Source organism: Panicum virgatum, chromosome 8N, assembly GCF_016808335.1.
Source record: "Panicum virgatum strain AP13 chromosome 8N, P.virgatum_v5, whole genome shotgun sequence".
Taxonomy (NCBI): Eukaryota; Viridiplantae; Streptophyta; class Magnoliopsida; order Poales; family Poaceae; genus Panicum; species Panicum virgatum.
Window position 1 is genome coordinate 11,898,232 of NC_053152.1, and position 23,842 is coordinate 11,922,073.

Genomic DNA, 23,842 nt, shown 5'->3' on the forward strand with positions numbered 1-23,842 from the left:
AAGAGGAAGAATAAGATATATCGAATCAAATAATACAACCGCATATCCCCAAAACCATAATGCAAATGCAATGCAATGCCATGACTCCTGCCTTCATACCCAACAAGGTATGAAGCTGCATCATTATGCCCAATAAACGATGTTGTACCGGTAATGTCGGAACCATAGGTTCGCGAAATAACTTCATATGCCAATGCAATGAATGAGATGCAATGCAAATACCATATAAACAAGAAGGTAAACCATATATATCTCCATAAGCATCTCTCTTGGTAGAGAATAAACATCATTCCATTCCACCAACAAAGGCATCATCAGACCATCGATAAAGAATTATAGATTTTCCATTGAATCCATAGACAAGGTATAGCATAATAATTAAATAAGGTCAAATAGATCGTATTGTATTAGTTGTGGTTCAAAATGTTTTAATGTGGAGGTAGAATAAATAACAAGTTAAAGTGTGTAGCCACCACCGCTACGTTTACTTGCCTCCAACGAAGAGATGACCACTTTAGGCGCGATCCGAGGCACTGCCACCTGTTTGGCAAAGCAAGATCAGATAACAACTCGTATCAACAAGCATATTGATAAGTAAAGTGCTCCTATGCCTCCTCTCAAACCACCATTCAATCCAAATATCGAAAAGACCACAAGGCAATTGCAGCACTGCTGCTTCACTTTTTTGTATCTCTTAATCTATAAAAGATATGATAGCAAAAGAATATATTGTTGGAATCTACAGAGAAAGATATAGAACTTTCATGGAGGAACCTTTTTTTATTATGGCCTTAAGATGGTCAAAACTGCAGTTGAAAACAGAAATTTGAATCTGCCTAGAAATCAGGACAGCAAGCCTAATAATTATGTATCTCCAAATCCATTAGTCCAAATATTATTAAACTCCACCAGATGGTATATAGCTCCATAACCTCCAACTTTGGTAGTATGAACTTTTGCTAAAGGGGTCAATAAGATGGCCTAAAGAACGGCTAAACCTTAACTCAAAATTCTGTCAACAAAACTGTACACCTGAACTTTAAATCCATATATGGAGTTCTACTTATCCAAAAATTATGCTCTTTACCAATGTAGAAAGATTATGAAAGTCACTACAATATTATCATAGTTAGAAAGCCTAATTATTTCTTTGAGGCATTCAAATACCTCCTAGATATAGCTCTGTCTAGTTTTTCATTAAAACATGACAGCTAACTCATAATCTCTCAAATCCTTTGGGCTACAATCACGAAATTCGACGTGCTACTAGATTTGAATGTCCCCTACAACTTTATAGTTCACCCCATGACTTAGTTCAGCCTCTAAGTTGCCCAAATCATCCTCTCAACACAGCTACAGTAAAATAGCGAATCTGAAATCCTAGGGAGACACCAAAACATCCTTTGTTCCCCCACTAATCCACTAAAACTCAAGGACAAACTCCAACATGAACGCCTAATCAGTGTATGGAAAGGGAAAATCTTGCTCACCTTGGGTTTTCCCGAAACTCTAGGCAGTGGGGAGTGAGGGGGAAAAGTAAATCCGCCCCCAAGATGCGCCTCCCCGACCTCCTCTTACTCTTCCCATTCTGTTTCTTCTACTCCCCTCCAAGGATTGGGTGCTGCATTGGGAAATCTAGGGAGGAGCAGCCATGGAAAGGAGCAAGAGAAGAAAGAGAACGAGAAGGGGAAGGAGAGATATCGGTTCTGGGAAGGAGGTGGCGTGGGGAGGAGGGAAAGGAGTGGGCTGGATGGGCCTTGCCTCTCCCCCTAAAAGCCCTTTTCTTTCTCTTTTTTCTTTGGTATTACAATCACAATGGGCCTACATGTGCACTCATTGGTCACATGTGCAATCTAAAAAGATAATTAGCGAAAGGTTTCCTTCTTGGATACGTGTAATCATAAAATCTATTAGACGGACCTCTCGACCCTTCTTTCCCCTCCGCTACAGTTCCAAGGCGAAAGCAGGGCGATTCTCCTCCCCGGCGTCAATTTAGCCGGATCCTTCCGCCTCCGGTGGCCTCTCCGGCGCCGGAGAAGGAGGGAAACGGTGGAATCGGCGCCTGGTTGTCTATACTAGTCTATTCCTATAGGTTTGCTGAGTAGATTAGGGTAGGGTTCCTGCTCCCGGTGCGGCGCCGAATTGCAGTGTGCTCTACGGTGGCGATGGTGATGTCTCCACCGGCTATTTTGTCCCCGCGAGCCGTCCCCGGCGTCTGCGTCGGTGACGGCGCTTCTTCCGGCGGTTGGCTCGTGAGGTATGTGTACCTTGAACTCGAGAGATCGGGTTCGCGTGGTTCGATCCCCTTTTTGGTTCGATCCCGATTTTGTTTCCTCCTTGGATGCTCTAGTGGCATAGTTGTCGATGGTGTTGGGTGTCTGATGATGGTTGATAAGAGTGTGGAGCGCAGATTCGGTGTTTCAGTCAGAGGATTCAGCATCGGCGAGCTTTTCGTTGTTTTTTCTTTATGCGTCGGTGCTCCAATCCTCTGTGGATTCCTTGTTGCCGGGTGTGCCCATGCTTTTAGTAGCCTCGTCGGCCTTGATGCTAGCGACATAGCTACGAGAGGTCAGAGGAGTTTCTTCTACCTCTTTGGTGGTCATGGCGTCGCCCGTTCCATTGGTCCACCTTTGAGGTTTGCCGACCGACTCGTTGGGAAATTGGGTTGGTTTTCATATCCCACTTCTTCTGGTGGGTTGCTTCCCCTTTCGGGTGACTCGTCGTCCGGCGTGGCGGGGTTGTTGGTGATTGAGGCGCCAGATCCTTTATACACCGGCGATGTGATTCGGCTTGTTCGTTCAGCGTTCACAAGGCATGTTGGTGTCCCCGATGTGCTGCTTATGGTGCCAATGAAAATTTCTGATGTCCTTCGTCGGAAAAGTGGTCGGCTTCACGGGCAGCGGCTTCGACCGTCGGCGACGGGGATGACCGGGAGAAACTTGCAAGGACTTGGATGTAGTTTGTTTTACTTTAAGATTTGTCTTTGTAAGTTTTGGGATGTAATCTACCAAAAACTTATGTGAAATATAATCCCGGTTTTCTCAAAAAAAAAAGGATACGTGTAATCATTGGCTTGCTTTAGTATATATCCTCTCCACTGTTAGCTGAAGAGGTTCCTTCTTGGATAATTCCTAGCTAAATACTACACATTGTTCATTTTTGGACATGATGTTTGACCATTCATCATGCTGAGGAGAAAAAGCAAGGGTACCTCCTCAGCAAATGCAAGAAATTAAACATGCAACTACATATATATAGTAACTCATGGGGAACCAATGTCGGTTACCTTAGCTCCACGCCTCACGTTAGTCCCTGTACATGTGCTCAAGTGATAAAAACCCAAGAGTTGGATGGTTTGGATGGAGATCAATTGCATCCCTGATCTTACTCTTCACAGCCTCCGCCTCCCTACGCTTGCCGTCCTTACAGTAATACCTTACAGAGATATGTTCAAGGGAAGTGAGGTTCTCCAGGCCGATGCAAAAATCACCACGTTTTCTGGCCTTTTGCACTGTATATGTCAAATACAAACGAAGTATCTGAAGCCTTGGCATCACTCCTTGATCAAACACCAGCCAACGCCGTCCTTTTTGGTCAAACTTAAACACCACCAGAGAGCGGAACGGCTGATCAATGCCGATCAGCCATGGTTCTTCGGTAGTTTCATTGTTGTATGCTCGTAGTTAAAGAGCACGTAGCACGGGTAAAGCTCCAAGCAGTTGAATATCATCCTGCACTACTCCAGCGCCCCCTATCACCGCCGGTTCAAAATAGCTATCACCGCCGGTTTTGGGGGGCGTTGGATTTAACTCGTTGGTGATGGACGGGGCCATCACCGCCGGTTTCGGACCCGACGGTGATAGTCCGAACCATCACCGCCTGTTTCAGACCCGGCGGTGTTGCCCCATTTGGAAACAAAAAAAAATAGGCTGCGCTGTTGCTGCTACTGCTGCCGCTCGCCCCGCCTCGTCACTGCCGCTCGCTGCTCGCCATGCAGCTGCTGCCGCCGTCGCAGCACCGCGCTTGCCGCTCCCGCCGCCGCCGCCATCGCTGCGAGCTCGCCGCTGCCGCCGCCGCTGCGTGCTCGCCGCTTCCTGCGCTGCTGCAGCCGGCCCCGGCAGAGAAGGGCAACGCCAGGGTGGCCGCGCCTAGTCCCTACCTGCAGGGGAAGAGAGGGGAGGCAAGGTTAGGGGCAGTCGTGAGGAGGGGAGGGGAGGGGCACCGCATCTCACAGAGGTCGATTCGCACGGCACCGCGCCGGATCTCGCCGCTCCCACCGCCGCCGCACTTGCCGCTCCCGCTGCTGCCGCGCTCGCCGCTCCCGATGCCGCCACGCTCGCCGCGAGCTTGCCGTTCCCTCCGCCGCTGCGGATCTGTAGGTTAAGAGAGCTAGGGGAAGCAGCGAGAAGGGACGAAGGGGAGCCAGCGTTGGAGCTAGCAGGGGAAAGGAGCAGAGAGGGAAGGGGAAGGGTCGGCGGGGAACGGCCCGTGCGCCGGCCGCCGCGATCGCGGCCGCGCCGAGCTCCTGCGCCGGCCGCAGTCGAGCTCCCGCGATGGCCGTGGTCGAGCTCCCGCGCGTGGATGTCCCTCACCGAGCTCCCACACCGGCCCGCGGTCGACCTCCCACGGCGGCCGGCTGGCCGCGCGTGGATCTCCCCTTCACTGGGGAGAGAAGGGAGAGGAGGGAGAGGGGAGGAGATGGGGAATGAGAGGGAGGAGAAGGAATGAAGGGAGAGGGGCGGCGTGCGCTGTGGGAGAGGGGAGGAGAAGGGAGATGAGTGAAAGGGAGGAAGAGAAAAATTAAAATAGGTGGAGAACACATCACCGCCGCCGGGTCCATTTGGAACCGGCGGTGATAGACTATCACCGCCGGTTCGAAACAAACCGGTGGTGATGGGGCGTTTGCGATGATGTATTCTGTAGTAGTGCTGTGTTAGACAATGTACCCTGATGGATAAGTAGGTGAGTTTGGAGAGACAGGAAAACCACCGTGGCAGCTGAGGGAATTCTAATCTGTGTCCGTCAAAGCTTCGGAGATGGGCAGGGATCCTCCATCCCTCTGATATGCAATCTAGGGAACATTGCCCATAGCCTTTTAGATTAAGTGTGCGAATGTTGTGTATATTAGGCAGAGTATGGAGAAAAGTTTGCATGTAACTCTCATCACGATCTAATCCCCTTACGCTGAGATCCCTTAGTTCATTTAGCTTGCCTAGCTCAACCATAGTGTTTGGTCGCAATGCTATTTCTACAGTCGACCGGGAGCAGAGCAACTCACGGTCGACGACCCGCACCACGTGGTGGGCCCGACGACCCACGTGATTACCTCCTCCCACGGCCAGAATCTTCTCGCATTTCCTTCCGTCTCCTCTCAACAGGCTATTTCTCTTTCTGTCTAGATCCAGCAGGCCTCTGTCTTTATCTTCTAGCAGGGACGCGAGCTTCGCCCGGCGAGCGCGCGGGCGGGATGGTGGCCGCGGCTCGCAGCCCTAGTGCTCGCCGGAGGCAGCGGCGGCAGGGTCTTCCCCCACTCCCCCCCTCCTCCGGCGCTCGCGGAGGATGGAGGCGGCGGCGGCGGTATGGTGCGTCCCCGGGTGCTCGCCGGTGGCAGGGATGGGGGCGGCGGCGGCGAGGAAGCTCGTGGAGGACGAGGGCGGCGGCGGCGAGGGCGCTGGCCTCCGGCGGCGAGCTCCGTGGAGTAGTTTTTTTATTTGGTTGTACATTTTTTGTTTCTTCCATTTGATAAATTTCTCTCTGGCAAAATTTTTCTCGTAAATTTTTTTATCTCACCAATTAATTTCTTGAAATTTTTTCTACCCACCAAATTTTCACTTGAAAAATTATTTGACTCATAAAAAAATATCTGAATTTATTTTTCTTAGAAAACGACAAAAAAATTTAAAAACGGAAAAAAAATTGATGTCAGAAAATCGACCGTACAGATGCCTACCGTACGGTTGACCGTAAATTAGCCATCCCCGTGTATGGTGATGCACAGGACATATCAACGCATAACAGCTTTTGCAGGCATCATAAACTCCCAATCCCATCTGGCAATCCCACCCGCCAGCGAATAAGCAGATTCTCAAGTTGCCTTAGCTGAACAATATTTGCTGGCAATTCTTTTATGGATGCTGCACGTAAATTCAGTGTCTTGAGAAGCTGTAGGTTTCCAATTTGTTCTAGAAGCTCTGTTTCAAGCAGACCACCTAGCTTCAGGTACCTCAAATGATGGAAAGTCCCTATAACCTTAGGATGGTTGTTCCTTGGGAAAAGGTTCAAACACAGAACACGCAGAACTGAAAACCTTGAAAGAGATAATGGCACCGAGTCTGAAGCATCGCTAAATTCAATGAGTGACCTCACATGAGACATGTCTACAGCTCCTTGAACAATCACTTCATCTGTCTTGCTATCTTGTTCTCTATGTTCCTCTGTGTCTACCTTCCTTCTCTGCAGCGATAACCGCCTGACTTTGCACGGTGAAGGCATGAGCCGCAGATCTTCTGATATTGTGACAAAATTTTCTTGAGCTGAAAGGGAAATGATGAGATCAAGTATGATATCATGTACACGGCACCATATTGCTCTGCCGTGTTCATCTATCCTCAACGGCTGAAGCATGTTTCTATTAAATAGCTCATTTAAGTAACTCTCTCCTACTTCATAAAGAGTTTTCCCCTTCTTTTCTTTAACAAATCCTTCCGCTACCCACATATTCACCAACCAGGAACATAGAATCTCGGAATCCTCAGGAAAGATGCTTACAAACAGCAAACAAGGTTTTAGATAGCAAGGTAGATCAGCATAACTAAGCGATAATATCGCTCGCATGTTCTCTAGAGTCTTATCCTTTTCAAGCCCAGAACCCATAGAATTGTATACACCGTACCATTCATACTTTGTTTTGTTTGGTATACTAGCCAACATACTGGCTGCCGTAATGATAGCTAAGGGTATGCCACCACATTTCTTCAGAATTTTCCTGGAAACCTCTTTCAGTTCAGATTGAATTTCTTCCTCTTTGTTAAATATCCTTTTATAGAACAGCCTTTCTGAATCTGTGTCGGAGAGAGGAGGTAGTTCATACATAGCACCAGCTGTGGATGAGCAAGAAAATTTAGCCACACCAGTATTACGGGTCGTCACAATGACTCTGCTACCAAGGTTATTGTCAACAAGAGCACATTTAATAAGCGTCCACGCTGATTCATCCCATACATCATCAATTACAATGATGTACCTGCCATTTTGTAAGAATATTAGTTGCACGGCAGAGATGAACAATGGATGTATAGTCTCAAAATTTACTACTTATTAACATATGGATATTAATTAATGAACATGCATGGATATATTGTCTAAGAATTTACGACATCGAATGAACCAGTTAACATGGATATTAATGAAACTATATAGGCTCTGTTTTGGTTACATATGCATATTTAACAAGAATATAGTTAGTACCTTCTATTCTCAAGGATCTCACGGATCTTGTCTACGAGCTCGGTATGACTCCACGCTTCAGCATTGCTTTACTCCATCCCGCTAACCCTACGCAGAATGCTGCTGAAAATCTTCTTGATGTCTGGCTTAAGGGAGACTGAAACAAACGCTTGAGACTCAAAATCTCCTCTGAGTCTTTGAAACGCTGAATTGGCAAGCGTTGTTTTGCCAAGTCCTCCGACTCCAGCAATCGAGACAACCATTAGCTGCTGCCTTTGCGCGCCTTCCCCGTGCATTAGCAAAGCGGTGAGCTTCTCTGCAGAGCCATCGATGCCAACAAGATTCTTTGCATCTTCATAGAGAGCCGGCAACCTGAAGTCCACGACAGTACTGTCAGGCCGCACAACAAAGTCTTCAAACTTGTACCTTGCTCGCCTGTCGGCAGCCGCATGGAGACGGGTCTTGATTTCTACCATGTTGGTTGCAATACGCCGACGGATCTTGGCTTTTGTCAACAAGCCGATTGCTCTGTCGAAGAACCTTCTGAAGCTATGCGGTTTGGTGGTGCACACAGAAGCATCAACACGCACCATGAAAGTGTCGACGCTATCCTCGATGTCGTAGGACAGCTCCTTCAATTCCCTCGCCCAGATCTCTACATCATCATCGATCTGGTGAGCCGGTAGCTCGGACACCTTCTTGAGAGCAGCCTGCATGCTCTCCATCTCGGCTCCCAGGAACTTGATCTCCCCCCTCACCCCGTTCTGCAGCTTGTATTCATCGGTGAGGAGGGTGCCCAGCTTGGGGAGGAAGCTGCTCACTGCCGCCATGGCGAGTTCCATGCCTGGCGCTCCGGTGGCTACCTAGCTAGACAGAAGGTTTTCCTTATGGGTATTGAAGTATTGAATGGATTGGAGTATGGCTGAGCAGTTTTTTTTTATAACAAGTATGGCTGAGCAGTTGCTTAGGGCACCCGCAACAGCTCTCTATAATATTGTCCCCCGTCAGCTATAGTGAGCAATATAGATGGTTCATCCAACAGAGTACCTATAAATACATACTTCAAAAATTGTGGACCCCGCACGTTGGAATTTTTAATTACATGTTTCAAACGTCCAGGCGGCGTCGAGCTCCGCAAGCCACCGCGCTGCTCCAATGCTACTCCACAGCACCGTGCGCCGGACTGCCGACCGGCCGTCCTCCACGCCCCTGCGGCGGCGAGCGCTGGACCGCCGGTGGCCGCGCCGCTCGTCGTCCCCCGCCCGCGACTCGTTAGCTCCGGCGCGGCGGCCTTGCTTCACCCCAGCTGCGGCCCTGCTTCGCCCTGGCGGTGTCGCCCCGCCGCGCGCCGCCCCACGGAGGCGGGCGCCTACATGCCTCGCTGGACCCGGGGCCGCTTGCCGCGCCGCGCGGTCTCGTCTGCGTCGCCGCCGACGCGCCGGGCCTGGCCGAGGCGTGCAGACCACCGAGCATCGGCGGCGGTGGCTCCACTGGCGGCTGGGGCAGCTCCGCGTGGCCTCGCCCGGCGTGGGTGGGCTCGCCTTGCCGTACGCGAGCGGCGGCGACGGCAGTACTGTGCGGCGTCGGCCGGCCGGCCGCATGCCTCGCCGCTCCGCCGTGTGCCTCCTCTCCTGACGCCGGCCCCGCCCGGCCTTGTGCCTCCTCTGCCGCCGACGCCGCGCCGACGAGCCTCCTCCGGACCTCTGCACCACGCCACTGGGATGGGCAGCCGCGCCGGCAACCTCTCCTCCGCGGCATCGCCTCGCCGGGGTCCCTTCGCCACCGCACAGCCGCACGACGCCACTGCACCGGGAAACGCGGTGGCCCTCCGCCGCCTAGTGTCTGCCTCGCCCGGACGCCCGCGTACTCCGTTTGGTGGGGCCCCACCACGTTGCTCGAATTTTGTGCTGTAGAGTGTCTCTGGGCGTAGCGGCAACTCTTCTCTCTCTTCTTGTCTCTCTCCTACGTGTAAGACTATCGGCCGCTCTTAACGGCCCGTTGCGGGTGCCCTTAAAGGAAAGGAAATGGGCGCTCCATTGGACCGGAAGGTTAGGCAAGGACCTGCGAGAATCATTCATCAGTTGGTGAATGCTGATAATGTCGCTGCCGAGCAGTTATTATGGTTGTTGCTCAACCACTTATCCCTAGCCATACGCCATGGCCCATGGCCCATGGCATTAATGGCCGCTTGGCCAAGTGGAACCATGTCATCGAGAAAGATCCCACGACCCATATTTTCTACCATTACCCACTTTTATTGTTCAACGCTGCTCAAAAACTGTATAAATGTCATTCAATTCTCTAACCAAATACCAAAATTAAATTAAAAAAATGTCAAATTGAAGATAAATAAATTGCTTGTTCACATCTTATAAGATGCGTAAAAGTGAATTCGAGTAGAACCAATGGCTAATCCATGAAATTACAAGAAAATACTACTATCTAAAAACACAAAAAAATGCTTAGCCTAATATGAAAATTTTGTTTGTTGATTTAGCTTAAGCTGTTTACATGTAATTTAAAAACACAAAGGCATGATACATAAACTGCTTAACTGGTTTAGCGTAAGCTACAATCTAAAATACAAAAGCGCTTGGTATGATTAATTTGCATGTTGGTTTAGCATAAGTTGAATACATGAAAATCCAAAACACTATCAGTGGGAACACATGTGTCACACCCGGTTTTAAGGTCAAAACCGAATGCATATCTATATGTATGCCAGGATCAAGTTTCATACATATAGAGACATTATAAGTGAATAATCAATAACAGTATCACATAAAAGAGAATTAAAACAACAACTAAAAGATTATCAGAGTTTACAGCTTATCCTGGAAACGAAGGCTCCAAACTTCACAGGCAATCGACTGGGGGTTGCGTACGCCTAGAACTCAGCATCATCTTCAAAATACTTCTCACATCTTTCCTTCTGAGCAGCAGTAAGCAAGGGTGAGTACACTTGGTACCCAGCAAGGCCACAAGAAATAACCAGAATGTGATTTATATCCATCTTCAAGTTTATTAATCATGTGAGGGTCCAAGCCGCTCTTGACCGTGAGCACGGCTAACCGGTTAGTTTTAACAATGCAGAGGTTGTACACTTTCACCACAATTCGCGTAAAAGTTCCGAAGAACTTTGAACCCAACCACGCAATGTGCTAGCTAGGCACAATACCACACTTCCAAGGTGTGATTGCATAGGGACGCTACGATGCTTTTCTAAAGAATCACTATATGTACGCACTGGTCCCTTGCTTTCTGCGGTACCTCAGAAGACGAAGCTTCCTTCACCCACTCCTCAAAGCACGATAACCCAAATATCCACCAATCAAACGCCCCAGGCACGACATATAGATCATCTAATTACTTAGCCAAGACCAGAGCCATATAGTATTGTGGTTGTACGGTTTTCTTGGGTGGTTCTCCATGTTCCAATTAAATCAAGTACTCTAGTATATAAGCATAGATAGAAAGATGGTTAGGGTCACTTTTCTTTCTCCAACGAAAACCAACTTTTACTGCTCTTCAGCTCTTGCTCGCATGGAAAACATGATCTTCAATCTTCGAACAGCGATTCTTCTACTCGGAACAATCTTCGGGCAAACATACAAAGCAAACAAGAAGATACAACTAAGAACAATACACCAAAATAGAAGAAAGACTTTGAAAATAGCATAGTAAAGGATAGAGCTCGCTGCTATGGTTACGAGAGCGCAAGAAACACGAAAAACGGAGCTAGGACGTGGAAACTATGGGATAAACAATGAGTAAGGATTTAGTCGCGATTAACAAAATGGTTAAGGACTAATGGAAAAAAAATATTTGTGAGACACAACAAAGTGTGCTCACAGAGGATAAAAAGGTTATAAAGCTATTTCACATGTCACAAGGATCACGTGAGCGCAAGAATCGATGAAAACGGAGCTAAAACGAAGAAGTTATAGCTAAAACAAGGTTCCAAGGACTTATTTGTAAGAGAACAGAGCTTCTAGGGGCTAGATCTGAAGAAATCAAGGACTAAAACAAGATTAAACCTAAACTACAGGGGTTAGCATGCAAAACTCTATCTCCTGGACGGCGGGTTCTATTTCAGAAAAGTCCAGGGGTCTAAACATAAAACCAAGGGCTATTTTGTAATTATTTTTGAATTGGAGGGGACCGCGGGTTGATTTCTTAGAAACTGGGGGGCTTCTTTGCAAAACTGACTATGGTTGACCGGTATTGACTTGGGTTAGATCTGATTTGATCCATCGGATCACGATCCGACGGCGGATAGGCAGGCGGGCGGCTCGGCTCGTCTCGCACGGCTTGCAGCTAGCGGCTCGTGTCGGCTCAGGCGGTGCGGGCGGCGCTGGGAGTCGCCGGCGGCGAACGGAGCGGCAGCGTGGGCGCCGGGGGCGAGCAGACCGCGGTGGGGGCGCGACAGAACGGCCACGCGGCGGCGGCTCCGAGCTCCAATCGGCGCGGCGGCGGAGGATAGGGTTTTGCACGCAGTTGGAGGCGGCTCTGTGGTGAGCGGCGGCGGAGCAGAGCCGGCGGGTGCGGGCGCGCGCGTAGGAGCGAGAAGGGGAGGGGAAAAAAAAGGTCGGAGAGCTCCCTTACTACCTTGCGAAACTCTGGGGCGGTGAACTTGTCGAGGAGAAGGCACGGGGTCGACGGCGAAATGGCGACGACTCGCGAGAAGGAAGACACCACGACGAAGAGGACGACGAGCTGAGAACTAGGGTGGTGTCGGATTTCACCGGAGATGCACGGATGCGGAGGATGGTGGGATTCTGGGGAAAAGATTATTTTAGGGATTCCCAAACAAGGAGCCTCCCTATGGGTAGTCTATATTTTTGTGTGGAGTTGCCATGAGAGGTTGGTTTAATATATAGAGAGAAAAATCTCATCATCCCACATCAACTAGCAATGTGGTACTAAACCTCCCTCCCATGCTAATGGGCTTTACGTGACTTTAGCCCATTAGGGAACACACGAATGGGCCCTTGAGGTCCATTTGAGATTTATGTACTTTTGATAGACTTAGCCCATTTAAAATTCGGAATTAATTATTTTCGAAATTAAAATAATTCTAGAAAAATCTAGAATTCATATTTAAAGTACGAAAAATATTCCAAATGAGCAGAAAATTCTAGGAAAAATCCTAGAAATATATTGGGACCTTACGAACTCAAATAAAATATTTGGAGCTCATGAGAAGATTTGGAAGAGCCTCTAAAAATTAGAGTTTGCTCTAGGGAAAATGGGAAAAGAATCCAGAAAAATCCGGAAAATTCCCGGGAAGAACTTTTGATGATAGAGCACGTTTTGAAAGGTTTTCACACTCAACAACACTATGCATGTGACATGAATGCATCACCAGAAGAACAACATCATTTAATTTGAAAAACAACCAATATTTATTTTCTTTTACACTAAATTCTCTGTGAAGAAAAATAAATGTTGAGAAAATTTTAAAATTGTGAGAAAATTGTTGTTTTATTTTTAATTTTAATCACATCCTGAAATTCAAAAATTTCAGGGTGTGACAGAACTACCCCCCTAAAAAGGAATCTCGTCCCGAGATTCACAAGGTTAGCAAGAGACAAAGGTTTAGGTGGGTACCATCCGACACTTGTTAACTTTCTTCACGATCATTTGTTCTTACAATACATGCTCAAACATGCTTCTTTATTCTCTGCAACTCACATCAAACACTTCATGGTTACTTAGTCTAATTTCTACTTTAACCATCCATTCTTTCCTCGGCTTCGTTGGCCCATCTGTTGAAGTAGTTCCCTTATATCTTGATAAAGTGATTTGAATAGAGCTTGGTTGTTTTTTTCTGGCTTGGAGTCTTGTATCACCTCTCAAGTCTTCATGTACTTCTGTCATTAATTATCTTTTTTTTTTCACACCAACTGGCGAGGTGTCCATCTTCTCCACACTTGAGGCAATATAGTCCGAGATCACAGGATCTAGTCTTCTTATGCTTTGTTGGACATCTATTAGCATAGTGGCCTTCTTTACTACCTACAGAACACATTCTCTTAGCATACTCATCCTGGCTTCCTCGCTTTGTGGAACATCTGCTGGCATAGTGACCCTTTTCACCACATTTAAAGCACACTACTCTTTTAACACGTCCATCCCGACTTTCTTTCTGCTCCATCTCCACTCTTTGTGGAATGGCTTGTGCGTTAGGATTCTTCTCGATAGAGTTGTCATATGGAGGTTGAACCACTTCAGGCTGTAGTTGGTTGGAACTGGGTTGAACACTTCTATCTGCCAACGGTTGTGGTAACTCCACCTTCTCTTGACTTGCTTTATTAATTTGTTTCTTGGAATGCTTGCTTCTTTTAGGCCGAAACTCTTTCAAAGAGATAGTCCAATCATCGAGGTTTATAGTCTGATTACTATCTCTACCTTGGACGACTTCCTCTAGGACTAGATCCTGGGCAGATAACTTTCTGTTGATCTCTGAATGGTAACGTTGTCTTGCTTCTGCTGCCATTAAGCTATCTTCTTGAAGACATAGACGACCATAATGCTCGCAACATTGGCACGTTCCCGGAGTCTTACTAATCTCATGTTGCTCCTCTATCACTAGCTTCTGTGCTTCGGCGACTTGCCTCTTCACTAGTCCGGTAGGGATCTCTGCTTTGGTTAACACCATGCGATGAGGTGATACCGTATTGTACTGCATCCTTCTTTGTAAGACTTGAGCTTGCATAGTTATTAACTTCTCTTCATCCATCGGTGGCAGAGTTGTTGAGATCTGATGGTTGTCACTAGTGATATGGTTGCGGTTCTCCGGGAATAAGGTTTGCTCTGTAACATGTTCTTGGGTATCGACCTTGGTTGGAACCATTCCTTGCAGTCCTTGAGTTTGTGCTAGGATGTTGAGGTCTCCTTTATTGGCCCTATCTTCTCGATTTCTGTTGGGACTCACCATCTTCAGCTTCTTGCATTTGTTGATCATTGTAGATGCTTGGAGGTTTCTACTATTGCTGTTAGTGTTGTCTTGAACTTCCTTCTTGACATCCTCGAAAGTATTAGGTGGAAAGACGGAGGATAACAAGGAGGGGGAAGTATAAAAGAAGAACCCATCTAGGCAACTGATGTCATTGTAGGTAGAAGACCCACAGTACACCAACAATCATTACAAAGATACGAATCAGACAAGGCCATAAAGTCAAGCATCATCATGCAAACACTGAACTCCACCAATCAACATAGTCAAAGAACGATGCTAAATGTTGTTAATAGAGTTAGAAGGGGTACTCCTAAGCTTGATTATATCTTCCAGCTTCGTCATGGATGACACGTGCCTCCTTCAGCGTGTCCAGCGTTGACTTCACCTTCGTGATTGTAGTGGTAGTGAGAGTGTCATAACCTTGCTCAGCCTTCAGACTTGATTCTTTGGTGGCGCTCTGAATCCTTCATCCAACTTGAGTAGGATTGTGGGCAAGTGGTATGATTCCAATTGGTTCGACTTGACTCCTCATGATGAACTAGTAGCTTCATTCTTCAGATGGCTTGCACAGGAATTAGGGTACGTGGCATGAAATATCTAAACAATTTTGAATCAGAAAAGATACTTTGGAATTCAAGTCAAGAGATGAATCCAAAGCGATATTTATTTGGGAGGAAAGGGAAGGAGAGGGTGTCGAGAATTAGAAAAAAGGAGTAATTGACCTAGGGTTGAGCATCAATAAGAAAATTATAAAGGAGAGAGTAGGTCAGGATGCAAAGATTGCGGATTTTGTTTTACATTTGCAATTAACAAAGTGCAAATGAAATAAAGGGTCAGGTGAGAAAGATGAGTTATCAAGGTTCATTGAGAAAGGAAAAAAAATAGTTAAGGAGAGAGAATATTCAATGGAGGGGGTCAAAGAATAAACAGGGATAGATTTAATATCAGAAGAAACCTTAAAAAAACGACCATTGCTATCTAGGCTTACGTCCTACAGTTGATACAGCTCTGATACCACTTCTATCACACCCGGTTTTAAGGTCAAAACTAAATGCATATCTATATGTATGCCAGGATCAAGTTTCATACATATAGAGACATTATAAGTGAATAATCAGTAACAGTATCACGTAAAAGAGAATTAAAACAACAACTAAAAGATTATCAGAGTTTACAGCTTATCCTGGAAACGAAGGCTCCAAACTTCACAGGCAAACGACTGGGGTTGCGTACGCCTAGAACTCAGCATCATCTTCAAAATACTTCTCACATCTTTCCTTCTGAGCAGCAGTAAGCAAGGGTGAGTACACTTATGGTTGGTACTCAGCAAGGCCACAAGAAATAACCAGAATATGATTTATATCCATCTTTAAGTTTATTAATCATGTGAGGGTCCAAGCCGTTCTTGACCGTGAGCATGGCTAACCGGTTAGTTTTAACTCTGTAGAGGTTGTACACATTCACCACAATTCGCGTAAAAGTTCCGAAGAACTTTGAACCCAACCACGCAATGTGCTAGCTAGGCACAATACCACACTTCCGAGGTGTGATTGCATAGGGATGCTATGAGGCTTTTCCAAAGAATCACTATATGTACGCACTGGTCCCTTGCTTTCTGCGGTACCTCAGAAGACGAAGCTTCCTTCACCCGCTCCTCAAAGCTCGATAACCCAAATATCCACCAATCAAACGCCCCAGGCACGACATATAGATCATCTAATTACTTAGCCAAGACCAGAGCCGTATAATATTGTGGTTGTACGGTTTTCTTGGGTGGTTCTCCATATTCCAATTAAATTAAGTACTCTTGTATATAAGCATAGATAGAAAGATGGTTAGGGTCACTTTCCTTTCTCCAACGAAAAGCTACTTTTACTGCTCTTCAGCTCTTGCTCGCATGGAAAACTTGATCTTCAATCTTCGAACAGTGATTCTTCTACTCGTAACAATCTTCGGGAAAACATACAAAGCAAACAAGAAGATACAACTAAGAACAATACACCAAAATAGAAGAAAGACTTTAAAAAGAGCGTACTAAAGGATAGAGCTCGCTGCTACGGTTATGAGAGCGCAAGAAACACGGAAAATGGAGCTAGGACATGGAAACTATGGGATAAACAATGAGTAAGGATTTAGTCGCGATTAACAAAAGGGTTAAGGAATAATGGAAAAAAAATATATGTGAGACACAACAAAGTGTGCTCACAGAGGATAAAAAGGTTATAAAGCTATTGCACACATCACAAGGATCACGTGAGCGCAAGAATTGATGAAAACGGAGCTAAAACGAAGAAGTTATAGCTAAAACAAGGTTCCAAGGACTTATTTGTAAGAGAACAGAGCTTCTAGGGGCTAGATCTGAAGAAATCAAGGACTAAAACAAGATTAAACCTAAACTACAGGGGTTAGCATGCAAAAATCTATCTCCTGGACGGCGGGTTCTATTTCAGAAAAGTCCAGGGGTCTAAACGTAAAACCAAGGGCTATTTTGTAATTATTTTTGAACAGGAGGGGACCGCGGGTTGATTTCCTAGAAACTGGGGGCTTCTTTGCAAAACTGACTATGGTTGACCGGTATTGACTTGTGTTAGATCTGATTTGATCCATTGGATCACGATCCGAAGGCGGATAGGCAGGCGGGCGGCTCGGCTCGTCTCGCACGGCCTGCAGCTGGCGACTCGGGTCAGCTCAGGCGGTGCGGGCGGTGCTGGGAGTCGCCGGCAGCGAACGGAGCGGCAGCGTGGGCACCGGCGGCGAGCAGACCGCGGCCGGGGCGTGACAGAACGGCCATGCGGCGGCGGCTCCGAGCTCCAATCGGCGTGGCGGCGGAGGATAGGGTTTTGCGCGCGGTAGGAGGCGGCTCTGTGGCGAGCGGCAGCGGAGCAGAGCTGGCGGGCTCGGGCGCGCGAGCAGGAGCGAGAAGGGGAGGGAAAAAAAGGTCGGAGAGATCCCTTGCTACCTTGCGAAACTCTGGGGCAGTGAACTTGTCGAGGAGAAGGCACGGGGTCGACGGCGAAATGGCGACGACTCGCGAGAAGGAAGACACCACGACGAAGAGGACGACGAGCTGAGCACTAGGGTGGTGTCGGATTTCACCGGAGATGCACGGATGCGAAGGATGGTGGGATTCCGGGGAAAAAGATTATTTTAGGGATTCCCAAACAAGGAGCCTCCCTATGGGTAGTCTATATTTTTGTGTGGAGTTGCCATGAGAGGTTGGTTTAATATATAGGGAGAAAAGTCTCACCATACCACATCAACTAGCAATGTGGTACTAAACCTCCCTCCCATGCTAATGGGCTTTACGTGCGTTTAGCCCATTAGGGAACACACGAATGGGCCCTTGAGGTCCATTAGAGATTTATGTTCTTTTGGTAGACTTAGCCCATTTAAAATTCGGAATTAATTATTTTCGAAATTAAAATAATCCTAGAAAAATCTAGAATTCATATTTAAAGTCCGAAAAATATTCCAAATGATCCGAAAATTCTAGGAAAAATCCTATAAATATATTGGGACCTAACGAACTCAAATAAAATATTTGGAGCTCATGAGAAGATTTGGAGGAGCCTCTAAAAATTAGAGTTTGCTCTAGGGAAAATGGGAAAAGAATCCAGAAAAATCTGGAAAATTCCCGGGAAGAACTTTTGATGATAGAACACGTTTTGAAAGGTTTTCACACTCAACAACACTATGCATGTGACATGAATGCATCACCAGAAGAACAACATCATTTAATTTGAAAAACAACCAATATTTATTTTCTTTTACACTAAATTCTCTGTGAAGAAAAATAAATGTTGAGAAAATTTTAAAATTGTGAGAAAATTGTTGTTTTATTTTTAATTTTAATCACATCCTGAAATTCAAAAATTTCAGGGTGTGACAACATGAAAATACTATAATCCGAATGCAAAAATACTAAAGTAAAATGAATAAATTGCTTAATGATTCAGTGAAAAGTTGCCTACAAAAATGAAATCCTAGAGGGTCTCAGTACAGCTCCGCACAGTCGCGCGAGCGCCACCACCCCTGCTCTATGCCATCGTCCCACATCGCCGGCGGCTTTCCGCGCCCCCGTATGTGCTGCCGCCACACACTCTACGCTACTGCACATAGCAAGGGTGGGAGGGCCCCCGCGCGGCACCCGTAGCGAAATCCTCCGCATCCACAAACTGGGCGCCATCATAGTCTCGCACGCCGCGTGCAACATGGGAGGAGAGAGGGGTCCCCGCGTCACCGCATCTGCATCCCCAGGCGCCGCGTGGAATGGGAGGGGCGTGCGGGGAGAAGAGGGGACGATGCAGCGGCGTGGAGGACGGGATGAGGGGAGGAAGCTGCGGCAGGGAGAGGAGGGGCTGCTACTGTACCCTGCGGACGCCATCTCCGACCTGCACGGCATCTTCTCCTGCATGGCCGAGTCGGGGTATGGTGTTGCAAGTGCGTCCAGGTGTACGCCTCCATCCGCAAGCTGGCCATCGACTCCGCCCTCCGCCGCCTCGGCGTCGAGGAGCTCAGCATCTTGTTAAAGCTGCCAAAGTCCTGTTTCCTATTCCACTGTAAGCGATCGAGCTTGTTCATTTGTTACAGTATGTTCATTATTTTTGCGAGTAGCTTGTTCATATAGAAATGTTCTTTTAGTCATCATGTAACATAGTTGTAACCTGTAACTTAACTGTTTGACATATGTGAGTATTTCATCATCTTTTGGTGGTTCACATGTATCTGAAAAATGCTGCTTGATAGATGAAATGCAAAAAGAAATTGTGTTGGGGTTACGCACGTAAGATTATGTAATACCATCTTTTGTGGCCTTAAAATATATGTTATACCATTTTATGTAATACCATCAAAATTTTTACGTGGTTGAATGCTAATAAAATCTGGTTTGAATTTGCTTAAGAAAATTCATTTCAGACCTGCGAAAATGATCCTCTCACTACTACAGATTCAGCCTTTTGTCCCGGTTCCAAACTGGCTTTTGTCCCGGTTTTGGAACCGGGACAAGGCTTCCGGGACAAAAGCCTTTGTCCCGGGTGGCAGAACCGGGACAAAAGGTGCTTGATGTTAAAAATTTTTTTGCACACCACGGGATTCGATCCCAAGACCTCTTACATAGCGCATGGTTTTCTTACCAACTCACCTAAGTAGTACACGTGACTCTGTATAGAATAACTTCCTTTTGAACTATCACGTGGAGGGTCCTTTTGTCCGGGTTGGTAACACCAACCGGGATAAAAAGGGCCTTTTATCCGGGTTGGTAACACCAACCGGGACAAAAGGGTCACCCTTTTGTCCCGGTTGGTGGCTCCACCCGGTTGTTCCAGGACAAATGGGGGGCCTTTTGTGCGGGTTGGTGGCTCCACCCGGAACAAAAAGCCCATGTCCCCCACGTTGGCTCGGCTTGCCGTTGGACCCGGGACAAAAGCCACCTTTTGTCCCGGGCCCAAAGGTAACCGGGACAAATGGCCTGGAACAAAGGCTTATTCTGTAGTAGTGTCTATTCAAAATAGGGGTAAAATCAACAAATTCACATAATAGTAGGGGCAAATCCGTAAGGGCAAATTGATCTTTTCATAGCAATTTTAACACCGTTAACTGGCTTTCCCGGAATAGGGACAAACGCTTCCTTCGTTTCACACAGTTCAAAAATAGGGGCAAAATCACCCTTTCGCTTTGAAACAGGGGCAACAACGCCAAAGCCCCTTTTTAAAATTTGTTTGGTTAGCTTATTATTGGACCGTGTACTCCGGTCAATTTTGTTTGATGTTTTCGACAGCGGTATATGTATAGCTATCAATTCCGAGTCCAAAATTAGTGCTAGCTAAGTCGGGTAAAATTTTTACAACAGAGTTTTTTTAAATTTGAATTGTTGAAAATTTGAAATACTGAGTTCATTCACTACACCAAACTGGATTTACCTTGGCGGCTGAGAATTTTCTTGGTGGCCAAATTTAAACCGCCAAGAAAAATGTAGTTTTCTTGGCGGTGCTAGTAAACAGCCAAAAAATATATCTACCTTGGTGGTTTTATTAGGCTGCCAAGAAAAAGGTGGATTTACTTGGCGGCTTCGTTGGATCGCCAAGGAAAAAATGCATTAACTTGGCGGTTGGCAGTCAAGGAAACGATTGTTAAGTCAACCTTGTACGTTAAAAAAATTGGCGGGGAAACTCCCGCCGAATGGTTTGGTGAAAATTGAAATTTCACCTTATCTTATCTCTTGGAGTCCACCGGGCATCCGAGGTCACGTGCTCAGACTTATCTCCTCCATGCTCTTCCACCATTCTGCTCCCTCTCCTCTTCCACTGTCTCACCCTCCTGCATCTAGGCCGCGGCCACTCCTGCGCAGTGCCTTGCCTCGGAGCCAACAGCGGTGGTGTACAGACAGCAGCGGCGCGCTGCGTCGACCTGGAGCCAGCGGCACGTGACAGGGCCGCGGCCACTCCTGTGCAACGCGTTGCCCCGGAGTCAGCGATGGCGCACAACCGACGACGCAGCTCCTCGCTCAGGCCCGCAGTGCCGCTCCCGCTTCTGTGCTCGGCGCACAGCTAGCCAGCGGCGGCGCTCAGCGTGCTTGTCATCTGCTCTTGCTCTTACTACATCCAGAGGCCCCTCTCCTGCTCCACTCTTCTTGAGATTTGCAACATGTGTTAGTGATATGTGTTGGGTAGATGTTGGATTTGTGATTCATCTTGTTTTAATTTGGTGTACAGATCTACTTGCTGCATGCCGCCGGTATGTTCTCCACTGCGTCAACACAAAAGATCTACATATATGTAGGTAACCTATTGCAGTAAATGCTTCCAATAATTATCTCTCTTGTGTGTGAGTTTTACATACCGATTGACCCACTTTCAGACACAATTAACTAGCTTCCTTGCAAAGGTTCAGAATTTTTCCGGTAGTATTGTTCGTAAAGAAATATGTGACTGTGAGATCAGCCTACATGCTTCCACCTAATCGTTCTAATTTCACCTATCCTAATGATTTGTTTTTATAGGTTAAAGAGGCACGATGGTTTGAGAGCAACTTGGAGTAGCATGGGAGCTCATATGCAACTTTCCTTTCTAGTTAGCTTATTCCTTTTGTATGCAATGGTGAAGGATCTTTTACTACCTTTGTGTTAATTGTTGACTAGATCAAGTCCTGTTTGTTTGATTTAATAGTTTTTTAATTAAGTTGATTGTAATAACAGTATAGTCTATTGGAGTATTTATGAATATTTCTGCTCAGTAAAGTTGCTGCATCAGCGACAATGTATTTGTGCCAAATTTTGTTCCTGTAATGTTTTCTGGAAGAATGATGATAAGTTGCTGGTCACTACCTTGATCACCAGAACTGAGATGGGTTGAATGTTTGATGAATGCAATTTGAATTTACCTATGGATCCAAACAAAATTGTATAGCTATTACCTAATAATATATTTTTAGATTTAATAGTACTTGTTTTCTTGGCTGTTGGCAGCCAAGAAAATTATGATTTCAATGCCAAGTAAATACCCTTCCTTGGCGGCCATCAGCTGCCAAGTTAATACCTTTTCTTGGCGGTTGAAGCCCCGCCAAGTTTATACCTTTTCTTGGTGGCCATCAACCGCCAAGTAAAATTATATCCTTGGTGGGTGGTATATTTTCTTGGCGCTTCGGCAATTTTAATGGCACTCTACTTTTCTTGGCGGCCAAACTGCCAAGTAAATGATTCTTGGCGGCCGGCCGCCAAGTCAATGAAATTTTCTTGGCGCTTTATTCTTGGCGGATTTTGCTTGGCGGCCGGCCACCAAGGATCATTTCCTTGGCAGTTTTGGTATTTTACTTGGCAGTATTTGGCCGCCAAGGCAATTATGGTTTGGGGTAGTGATTGGTGTCCTGTCCCCGTCGGCAATTTATTACTAATCTGCGTTCATATGCTTGCTGCAGTGAAATCAGTTATATATGCAAGACATTAGAATATTTCAGTGCTCCACTACTGCTCGCACTACAAACTGCATTAGCTCACTGGTTAGTACAATTTAAACTATTTGATTTGTAACGTACATGGCCCCATTAGGCCATCTTCTTGTGATTTTGGTGATCAAATGACAACGCAATCAATGGGACTAACAAATCTGTGAGATCATATTTGTAGGATTTCTAGCTCCCATGGATGAAGTCCAAACCATATACGAGATGTCCAATGCACCGTCAAGATGTCCAATCCACCGCCGAGACGCTCAAATCATAGTGAAAAAGCAGAGATAGAATATATTTGAGGTGTCCAAATGACCGCAGCGACAAATTGAACAAGTGACAGCAGAATTGGTTGCACCGGTTTAACCGGTGACCATCGGTTCTTCCGTAGACCACACACCGGTTTAACCGGAAGCTTAGTACCGGGGAAATTCCGTGTGTGTTTGGAAGCCAAGTCAAGAAGACTCAGTACCACCGGTTTAACCGACAGTGGCGTCGGTGCATTCTTCGGGGCATTGTCTAGAGAGCATGTTGCGAAGCAAGGAGCCAAGTCTACAGCACTGGTTGAACCGACAAGGCATCGGAGCAAGGCATCAGTGCAATGACGTCAGCGATGCAGAAGCTGAGACGGAGTTCAAGTAGCACCGGTTAAACTGACACCTAGGCATCGGTTTAACCGATGGCAGCCACATCAGTAGCAGGCGCATGTCAGGGCTCAACAGCTACTTGCAGGTCTAGAGTGACCGGTTAAACCAAACCCTAAGCACCGATTTAACCGATGCTCTACGCAGAAAATGGACAACGGCTACAAATGGCTAGATCGACACGGTGGCCTATATATATGCCTTCACCCGGCCATTTTGGAGTTGCTGGAGTCAAGAGGAACCCCATACACACCAGAGAAGTTCTCCAAGCCAACCAAAGACCTACTTGATCAAATCCTTAGGTTTAGCACAAGATTTGAGAGTTGTAGTGCTAGAATAGCTCTTGAGTGAGTGTTTGAGCAAGGTGTTGTGCCTTGTGCTATGGTTCTAGAGTGAACCAACATTGTATCTTAGTGCACCGGCCCCTTGGAGCATTGGTGGCTCGCCAATATGTCAACGACCCTCCGGCTTGGTGTGGAGCGGCGTCGACATCTTTGTGCGGGGACGTGGAGATCCCCATCCTTTGTGGAGAAGCTCCTTAGTGGAAAGCGTGGCCAAGGTGACCGTGGTGACTTGGCAAGCCTTGGTGACAAGTCAAGAAGAGTCCCGGAAGAGACTTGGTGGCCGAGAAGTGATACTCTTGATTGAGTGCTTCAACAACGTGGAGTAGGGGTGGCTTAGTGCCTAACCGAACCACTGGATAAATTCTCATGTCGAGAGTTTTCTTCCTTTCATCCCTTATTTACGTTTCCGCATTTAATTTTTGCAGCTTGTATGCCTTTACATTCTTAGTGTAGTATCCTGCTAGGATTGGCTATAGGTTGCAAACCTCTTTTGGGATGAGGGT

At 46.7% G+C, this 23,842-nt stretch overlaps 1 protein-coding gene and 2 long non-coding RNA genes across 4 annotated transcripts; 1 reads left to right on the forward strand and 2 right to left on the reverse strand.

Annotated features, from left to right (window-relative positions):
* Window positions 1–3,351: 3,351 nt before the first annotated feature.
* Window positions 3,352–4,743, reverse strand: LOC120686393. The gene is made up of 2 exons (XR_005680159.1): window positions 4,233–4,743; window positions 3,352–4,159 (listed from the first exon to the last, which is right to left on the reverse strand). It is a non-coding gene; the product is annotated as an uncharacterized LOC120686393 (long non-coding RNA).
* A 1,154-nt stretch (window positions 4,744–5,897) lies between these two features.
* On the reverse strand, window positions 5,898–9,398 carry LOC120686621 (disease resistance protein RGA5-like). 2 transcript variants are annotated; one of them, XM_039968830.1, is made up of 2 exons: window positions 7,468–9,398; window positions 5,898–7,243 (listed from the first exon to the last, which is right to left on the reverse strand). In XM_039968830.1, exon 2 carries the CDS (start codon window positions 7,090–7,092, stop codon window positions 6,031–6,033), a length of 1,062 nt encoding a protein of 353 aa, XP_039824764.1. In that variant the 5' UTR covers window positions 7,093–7,243; window positions 7,468–9,398; the 3' UTR covers window positions 5,898–6,030. The 2 variants fall into 2 exon arrangements, with proteins under 2 accessions (XP_039824764.1, XP_039824765.1); XM_039968831.1 differs by having other exon boundaries at window positions 6,664–7,243; window positions 7,468–8,724.
* An 11,238-nt stretch (window positions 9,399–20,636) lies between these two features.
* On the forward strand, window positions 20,637–21,644 carry LOC120686178. Its single transcript, XR_005680026.1, has 2 exons — window positions 20,637–21,183; window positions 21,408–21,644. It is a non-coding gene; the product is annotated as an uncharacterized LOC120686178 (long non-coding RNA).
* Window positions 21,645–23,842: the final 2,198 nt, after the last annotated feature.